The sequence below is a fragment of the Macrobrachium nipponense genome, chromosome 30 (genome assembly GCF_015104395.2).
Source record: "Macrobrachium nipponense isolate FS-2020 chromosome 30, ASM1510439v2, whole genome shotgun sequence".
In the NCBI taxonomy this organism is placed as follows: Eukaryota; Metazoa; Arthropoda; class Malacostraca; order Decapoda; family Palaemonidae; genus Macrobrachium; species Macrobrachium nipponense.
In genome coordinates, this window is record NC_087218.1 from 34909635 (window position 1) to 34919667 (window position 10033).

Below are 10033 nucleotides of genomic sequence, written 5' to 3' on the forward strand. Positions count from 1 at the left end.
AATGTTACATTGTTGGCCATTAGAAACAAATTAAGCTTTTCAGCTGTGTTGTACCTATTCACTCCCAAAAGTGGGTGGGGGGGGGGGGGGGGGACTAATTACCTACACCCAAAACAAAAGAGCACTACTGGGAATTTAAGAATTTTGAGCTGCCATGACGTTTAAACTAATAGCTGTAATTACTTGTAAGATACTTACATAAAATTTCATTTATTCATTCACACCTTACCTTAAATTCTAGGAATCTATCTTGTACTGAAGGATTGTTCATGGGCAATGACAAGAAGTGTGTAAAAGGCATCTTCCTCCGTGCTTGTTCCACCAATAATTCTATTTTGATTCTTGCCTGTCTCACTGTTTTGACATCTTTACCAACAACAACTGTAAATAAAAAGATGCCATGAATCTGTCAAAAATACACACAAGAAATCATTAAATAGTAAATAGAGCTCACTCTTATTTCCCTGCAGAGGCAAAGAGAGCTGTATATTTCATGAATTGCATTTGCATCTGAACAAAATTGCCTGATAATTTCGCAGCCTGATTCCCGGAGAATGAACCTCTATAGTACTACTATGAAAAGAGTCAAAACCTGAAATTCAAGGAAACTAAAATTGGCCATTCTATAGTGGTTTGAAGAGCTGGCATTTGCATCTGAACAAAACTGCCTCATAATTTTGCAGCCTGATTCCTGGAGAATGAACCTCTATAGTACTACTATGAAAAAGAGTCAAAACCTGAAATTCAAGGAAACTAAAATTGGCCATTCTGTAGTGGTTTGAAGAGTATGACTCAGAAGCTCTTTGGGCTAAAGCTGTGATCTGCACCTGTGACTGATCAATCCTGGCTGCTATCAAACAAACAGAAGAAAAGAACATGGGTAGTCGACTCTTCCATGAGGGAAGACATTATAAAATTGATGGAGTCTAGCCTTTTCAAAACGACATTCAAATGTGGGTGATCACCAGACTGCAAAACAGCAGACTGCTCAAGACAGCTGCTTCAAGGCTGCTTATACTGGACCATTAGCACTAGAAAGCATCACAGAAGTTGTAATGTCCTGTAATAAGACAAGGGAGGCTAGTTTTGGAAATCTTAGGGGGTTGTATGATGTCCCCAAGAAATTTTCAAAATTCTTCAAGATAAAAGAGGTAACCTTTGACCATGGGAGATCATGTAAAATGATAGCGTAGATGTTAAAGTTTGAGATCAAGAAACTCGTCTGAACATCACTGGGAATGGTAGTAATATCAAGAGTGCCAGAGAATGGATTCCTTGCCAACTTTCCTTCTTCCTCCTCAAATTCTGGGAAGTACATATTGTGGGGGTTTCTTTAAGCCCACATCGTGCAGGAAGGTAAAGGAAATGAGGAGAGCGCCCGGATCAAGGAAACACCATGTTTTGCTGTGAAATTCTAATTTTATTACAACAACTTAACTCTTAAGTAAACACAATAACAGGTACATTGTGCAAAATTAGTTGGTACATTCATACTCATAAATGTGTTGACTTGTAAAAACCAAATACTAAATTACTTGTACTTCAATATACACTTCAAGTAAGAAAAACAGGAGGAAACTTTTAATAAACAAAAAACAAAACAAAAAAATATTGGAACCTGAGTGTATGAAAGAAAATGGCAGTGCTATTTCAGGTACACTATAAGAAAACTTCTCTCAAGTAAATATGCAGAAAACCACCTTTCTAAATTCAACATCCTCCCGGCAATAGGGGACAAAGCCACCTTATTAAAGAGTACATCTTAGACCTTATCTAAATTATATCTGACAGAAAAATCCCCATTGAAAATGAGGAAATGAGGAGAGTGCCCGGATCAAGGAAACACCATGTTTTGCTGTGAAATTCTAATTTTATTAAAACAACTTAACTCTTAATTACACACAATAACTGTCTTGTGCAAAGTAATTGGTAAAATTCATACTCATAAATTGTTGACTTGTAAAAACCCAAAATACTAATTACTTTTGTACTTCATTACACTTCAAGTAAGAAAGACAGGAGGAACTTTTAAATAACAAACACAAAACAAACAAATAAATTGAACCTGAGTGTATTTTGGAAAAAAAAAAAAAAAAGAAAATTGGCAAAGTGCTATTAATCAGGTTACAACTCTTAAGAAGAAACTTCTCAATCCAATTAAATTAATGCAGGAAAACCACTTTCTAAATTCAAACATCCTTCCCGGCAATATGGGACGAAACACCTTAAAATTACAGAGTACATCTTTTTAGGACCTTAAATTCTAAATTATATCTGACGAAAAATCCCCCATGAAAATAGAATAGGAGAGCGCCCGGATTCAAGGAACCCATGTTTTGCTTGGCAATTCTAATTTTATTAAAAACAACTTAAAAAACTCCTTAAAGTAAACACAATACAAAGGTTCCATTTTTGTGCAAATTGAGTTGGTAACTTTCAATACTTCAATAAATGTGTTGACTTTAAAAACCAAATTACTAATTAACTTGTATTTTCTTCAATATCCACTTCCAAGTACATAAAAAAACAGGAGGAAACTTTTTAAATAAACAAAAAACAAAACAAAAAAAAATTGGAACCTGAGTGTATGAAAGAAAATGGCAGTGCTATTTCAGGTACACTATAAGAAACTTCTCTCAAGTAAATATGCAGAAAACCACCTTCTAAAATTCAACATCCTCCGGCAATAGGGACGAAGCCACCTTATTAAAGAGTACATCTTAGACCTTATCTAAATTATATCTGACAGAAAAATCCCCAATGAAAATGAGGAAATGAGGAGAGCGCCCGGATCAAGGAAACACCATGTTTTGCTGTGAAATTCTAATTTTATTAAAACAACTTAACTCTTAAGTAAACACAATAACAGGTACATTGTGCAAAATTAGTTGGTAAATTCATACTCATAAATGTGTTGACTTGTAAAAACCAAATACTAAATTACTTGTACTTCAATATACACTTCAAGTAAGAAAAACAGGAGGAAACTTTTAATAAACAAAAAACAAAACAAAAAAATATTGGAACCTGAGTGTATGAAAGAAAATGGCAGTGCTATTTCAGGTACACTATAAGAAAACTTCTCTCAAGTAAATATGCAGAAAACCACCTTTCTAAATTCAACATCCTCCCGGCAATAGGGGACGAAGCCACCTTATTAAAGAGTACATCTTAGACCTTATCTAAATTATATCTGACAGAAAAATCCCCAATGAAAATTAGTACAGTGGTACCTCGAGATACGAAATTAATCCGTTCCGATGCGCCTTTCGTATCATGAGGTTTTCGTATCTTGAACCACATTTTACATGTAAAATGGCTAATCCGTTTCAAGCCCTCCAAAAACATCCCAGTAAATTTCATAATAAAGCTAAATTGACCTATAAACAATGAAATACTACAACAATTTGGACCATTCAATACCTAAATTAATAACGTACTGCTAATTACCTGTAAATAAAGTGTATTAGTGTACATGGTATACAAGAAATACTGTACGTAAGTAGTAAAATGTGGAAGCTTACCTTTCGAATGAGGCTATCTCCGAAAGTGGCAACAGAGGAGGAGGACAAACGGCAGATAAGTACGTACGTACACTTAACTTTACGAAACACTTAAAGAATGTAAGGAAAACTAAACTAAAATATACGAAACACATTAACAAAACTGTAACACTTAACTTTACAAAACACTAAAATTTAAAAAAAAAATTTTTTTTTTATTTATTTTTTTATTTTTTTTTCTAACTTCTTCCACCAAAACTTTTTCAAAAAAAAAAACTTCTGTTTTTTTTTTTTTTATTTCAACTTCATCACCACTTTCAACCTTCTGTTTTTTAGTATCACTCGGTTCTTCCTTTTTACTTACTCCTGCTGATACTAAAGGCCTCTTTAAAAATAACTATCCAAGGAAGATTGCTTCTGCCTACTTTTCACAATGTTTCTGAAATGACTCAGGCAAACGTCATCAAACCACGCAAGCATACGACCTGTGTGAGCCTTTTTGTGGTGTCTTTTTTCTACAAACGATTGCACTTTATGAAAAGCGGCTAGAACATCCTTAATTTCTCCCGTTGTCATAGGGTTGTCCTCCTCCTCCTCGCCGCTGCTAGAGAACTCCTCTTGAACGACGTTATATTGCATGGCCTCCAACTCCTTCAGGTCATCCGTCGTAAGCACATCTTGGTGCTCCTCGAGAAGGTCGTTGATGTCGTCCTCGTCGACGACCAGCCCCTTGGACTTGCCGAGTGTAACGATCTCGTCAAGATCTGGTTGCAAAACAGTTTCAGGATCGTCAACTGTTTCTGAATCTGCAGCACCAGCTTCACCCACGTCGAATCCCTCGAAGTCTCAGGCGGATACGGCATCAGGGCAGTTTCCTCCACGAGGAATTCAAGGTTCTCCTCGAAACCTCCTGCCAAGCTTGGTCGATGAGTCGGATGCATATGACGATGTCAAAATGCTCCTTCTAAAATTGATGCAAGGTGAGGTTTGTGGTATCGGTGATGTCGAAACATCTCTTGAAAAGATGTTTCGTATACAGCTTCTTAAAGTTTAATATCACTTGCTGGTCCATGGGCTGGAGGAGAGGGGTGGTGTTAGGCGGAAGATAAAGAATCTTGATAAAGGAATACTCCGCTAGGATATCTTCCTCGAGGCCAGGAGGGTGGGGAGGGGCATTGTCCAACACCAGCAGACATTTCAGAGGGTGGCGCTTCTCTTCCAAGAATTTCTTCACTGTCGGGCCGAAACACAGATTTACCCACTCCATGAACAAAAGCCTCGTTACCCAGGCTTTTGCATTAGCCCTCCACATCACTGGAAGCTTCTCCTTAAGCACTTTGTGGGCCTTGAAGGCTCGAGGAGTCTCGGAATGATACATCAGTAGGGGCTTCACCTTGCAATCCCCACTGGCGTTTGAACAAAGTGTGAGCGTAAGCCTGTCTTTCATAGGCTTATGCCCGGGTAGCTTCTTCTCTTCCTCCGTGATGTATGTCCGACAAGGCATTTTTTAAAAAAAAAAGGCCAGTGTCATCACAGTTGAAGACTTGTTGAGAACTGTAGCCTTCCTTGGTCATCATCTCGTTGAACATCTTTTTAACCCTCTTACGCAGAAGCGGTAAACAAAAAATTGTCTCCCTTGTACCGGAGGTGTTTCAGAGTGAGCGTGGAAGCGGAAAAAATATTTTTTTCAAAAAATCACAGCGTGCTTAGTTTTCAAGATTAAGAGTTCATTTTTGGCTCCTTTTTTTGTCATTGGCTGAAGTTTAGTATGCAACCATCAGAAATGAAAAAAATTATCATTATCATATATAAATAATGCGATATATGATAGCACAAAAACAAAATTTCATATATAATTGTATTCAAATCGCACTGTGCGCAAAACGGTTAAAGGTAAAAAGTTACTTTTTCTTCGTTGTAATGTACACTAAATTGCAATCATTTTGGTATATAACACATTGTAAAACGATAAAAGCAACACAGAGAAAATATTATCACAAAATAATGCATGAATTCGTAACGCGCGGATGTAAACAAATATTTTTTTCAAAAATTCACCCCATAAATAAATATTGTCTAGAGACTTCCAATTTCTTTCAAAATGAAGACAAATGATTGAATATTACTATACTGTAAGAGTATTAGTTTACAATTGCAGTTTTCGACCATATCTGACGAGTTAAAGTTGACCGAATGTCAAATTTTTTATATATATATTTTTTATATGCAATTATTTCGGAAATAAGAAAAGCTACAACCTTCAAATATTTTTCGTTTTATTCTACATGAAATTGCGCACATTTTCATATATAAAACTCTATGAAATGCCTAATATGAAACGGAGCAAATATTCTGAGAATGGTACGTACGCATGTTTTGGAGATTTGTAGGCGGAGAATCCGCAGCGCGGATGGGAAGGAAAGATTTTTTTTTAAATTCACCATAAATCTAAATATTTTGCTAGAGACTTCGAATTTGTTTCAAGATGAAGATAAATGACTGACTATTACTAGACTGTAAGAGTTTTAGCTTACAATTGCATTTTACGACCATTTCGGTTGAGTCAAAGTTGACCGAACGTGGTTTTTTTTCTATTTATCGTAATTTATATGCAAATATTTCGAAAATGAGAAAAGCTACAACCTTCAATTATTTTTTGTTGCATTCTACATGAAATTGCGCACATTTTCATATATAAAACTTTATGTAACGGCTAATTTAAAATGGTGCAAACATTACCACAATCGCACGTATGATTTTTTCGGAAGAGTTACCGCGCGGACGTAAAGAAAATGTTATTTTTTTCATAAATTCACCATAAATCGAAATATTGCGCTAGAGACTTCCAATTTGTTTCAAAATGAAGGTAAATGCTTGAATATTACTAGAATATAAGCGTTTTAGCTTACAATTGCGTTTTTCGACCATTTCGGTAGAGTCAAAGCTGACCAAAGGTTGAAATTTTGGCAATTATCGTTATTTATATGAAAATATCTCAAAACTGATAAAAGCTACAACCATGGGTTGTTTTTAGTTGTATTGTGCATGAAATTGCGCACATTTCCATATAGAAAACTTTATATAACGGCTAATTTTAAAATGGTGCAAACATTACCACAATCGCATGTATGATTTTTTTCGGAAGAGTTACCGCGCGGACGTAAGGAAAAAGTTTTTTTCATAAATTCACCATAAATCGAAATATTGTGCTAGAGACTTCCAATTAGTTGCAAAATTAATGTAAATGATTTAATATTACTAAAATATAAGATTTTTAGCTTACAATTGCGTTTTTCGACCATTTCGGTAGAATCAAAGTTGACCGAAGGTTGAAATTTTGGCAATTATCGTTATTTATATGCAAATATCTCAAAACTGATAAAAGCTACAATCATGAGTATTTTATTGTTGTATTCTACATAAAAATGTGCACATTTTCATATATAATACTTCATGTAAGGGCTAATTTACAATGGTACAAAAATTATGTCAAAGTGACGAAATAATTTCCGAGATGTGTCACAGATACTTTTTAGTGCGGCAAGAAAGAAATTCGCGCTTGCGCGCCTGCGTAACGATTGTAAACAAAACAACACCTTGATCCGTGAACTCCCAGCATCCCCCAAGGCGCGTGATTCAAAAGTTTTAGGCTGGTAGGCCTATAAGTATTTTTCCGCAAATTTTAAAAAAAACTTTTGTAAGTCGACGTAAAATACGTCCAGTCGGCACACGGGAGACAAAAAATGTCGACATAAAATACGTCCAGTCGGCGTAAGAGGGTTAAAGGCTTCGGCCGCTTTTGTGTCCGAGCTGGCAGCCTCCCCATGCCGCACCACCGAATGGATACCAGTCCGTTTACGGAATTTTTCGAACCACCCATGCGAAGCCTTGAACTCTGGGGTTGGCGTTGATGTCCCTTCTCCTCCGTCGTCTTCTGCCTGGGCAATCAAATTGCCGAAAATAGCACTGGCCTTGTGGGAGATTTCTGTCTCCGTTATCGTATTGCTGCTTTGATGACATCCTTCTGCTTAACCCTCTTACGCTGACTGGACGTATTTTACGTCGATATTTTTTGTCTCCCGTGTGCCGACTGGACGTATTTTACGTCAACTTACAAAAGTTTTTTTTTAAATTCGCGGAAAAATACTTATAGGCCTACCAGCCTAAAACTTTTGAATCACGCGCCTTGGGGGATGCTGGGAGTTCACGGATCAAGGTGTTGTTTTGTTTACAATCGTTACGTAGGCGCGCAAGCGCGAATTTCTTTCTTGCCACACTAAAAAGTATCTGTGACACATCTCGGAAATTATTTCGTCACTTTGACATAATTTTTGTACCATTGTAAATTAGCCCTTACATGAAGTATTATATATGAAAATGTGTGCATTTTTATGTAGAATACAAAAATAAAATAATCATGATTGTAGCTTTTATCAGTTTTGAGATATTTTCATATAAATAACGATAATTGCCAAAATTTCAACCTTCGGTCAACTTTGACTCTACCAAAATGGTCAAAAAACGCAATTGTAAGCTAAAACTCTTATATTTTAGTAATATTCAATCATTTACCTTAATTTTGCAACTAATTGGAAGTCTCTAGCACAATATTTCGATTTATGGTGAATTTATGAAAAAACCTTTTCCTTACGTCCGCGCGGTAACTCTTCCGAAAAAAATCATACATGCGATTGTGGTAATGTTTGCACCATTTTAAAATTAGCCGTTATATAAAGTTTTATATATGGAAATGTGCACAATTTCATGCACAATACAACTAAAAACAACCCATGGTTGTAGCTTTTATCAGTCTTGAGATGTATTTTCATATAAATAACGATAATTGCCAAAATTTCAACCTTTGGTCAACTTTGACTCTACCGAAATGGTCGAAAAACGTAATTGTAAGCTAAAACTCTTATATTCTAGTAATATTCAAGCATTTACCTTCATTTTGCAACAAATTGGAAGTCTCTGGCACAATATTTCGATTTATGGTGAATTTATGAAAAAAATAACATTTTCTTTACGTCCGCGCGGTAACTCTTCCGAAAAAAATCATACGTGCGATTGTGGTAATGTTTGCACCATTTTAAATTAGCCGTTACATAAAGTTTTATATATGAAAATGTGCGAAATTTCATGTAGAATACAATAAAAAATAATTGAAGGTTGTAGCTTTTGTCATTTTTGAAATATTTGCATATAAATCATGATAAATAGAAAAAAAACCACGTTAGGGCAACTTTGACTCTACCGAAATGGTCGAAAAACGCAATTGTAAGCTAAAACTCTTACAGTCTAGTAATATTCAGTCATTTATCTTCATCTTGAAACAAATTCGAAGTCTCTAGCAAAATATTTGGATTTATGGTGAATTTAAAAAAAATATATTTTCTTCCCTCCGTGCGCGGATTCTCCGCCACAAATCTCCGAAATGCGTACGTCCCATTCTCGAAATATTTGCTCCGTTTCATATTAGGCATTTCATAGACTTTTATATATGAAAATGTGTGCATATCATGTAGAATAAAACAAAAAATATTTGAAGGTTGTAGCTTTTCTTATTTCAGAAATAATTGCATATAAAAAATATATATATAAAAAAATTCGACATTCGGTCAACTTTAACTCGTCAGATATGGTCGAAAACTGCAATTATAAACTAATACTCTTACAGTATAGTAATATTCAATCATTTGTCTTCATTTTGAAAGAAATTGGAAGTCTCTAGGACAATATTTAGATTTATGGTGAATTTTTGAAAAAAATATTTGTTTACGTCCGCACGTTACGAATTCATGCATTATTTTGTGATAATATTTTCTCTGTGTTGCTTTTATCGTTTTACAATGTGTTATATACCAAAATGATCGCAATTTAGTGTACATTACAACGGAAAAAAAAGTAACTTGTTACCTTTAACCGTTTTGCGCACAGCGCGATTTGAATACAATTATATATGAAATTTCGTTTTTGCGCTATCATATATCGCATTATTTATATATGATAATGATAATTTTTTCATTTCTGATGATTGTATAGTAAACTTCAGGCAATGACAAAAAACGGAGCCAAAAATGAACTCTAAATCTTGAAAACTAAGCGTGCTGTGATTTTCTGAGAAAAATATTTTTTCCGCTTCCGCGCTCACTCCGAAACCCCTCCGGCATACGGGAGACAATTTTTTATTTACCGCTCCGGCGTAAGAGGGTTAAGGACGGTGCCTATTGTCGACGGATTTCGGCCGTATTCCTTGGCAATCACACTCAATCGCATACCAGCTTCATACTTCTTGATAATCTCCATCTTTGTCTCCAAAGAGAGCATTCGCTTCTTTCCGTGAATTTCAACTTTCTTGGGACCCATGACTATGTTATACTGTACATAATTTACGTATAAGTAAAGTTTTCACACAACACGATAAAGTACGTATACTGCAACGAAATCACTAACGAATTTACGTTAATAAACGAAATCGTTAGACCAAACGAATACTGCATGTGTACGATAACAATGCTGGTACCGAG

The 10033-nt window shown here is 35.4% G+C and overlaps 1 protein-coding gene across 1 annotated transcript in view; it reads right to left on the reverse strand.

Annotated features, from left to right (window-relative positions):
* Window positions 1-10033, reverse strand: part of LOC135202431 (activating signal cointegrator 1 complex subunit 1-like) — a 326707-nt gene that overhangs the window by 87486 nt on the left and 229188 nt on the right. The window contains exon 3 of the mRNA XM_064231827.1: window positions 230-381. Coding sequence (XP_064087897.1) covers window positions 230-381 — 152 coding nt within the window. The remainder of the gene's footprint in view (window positions 1-229; window positions 382-10033) is intronic.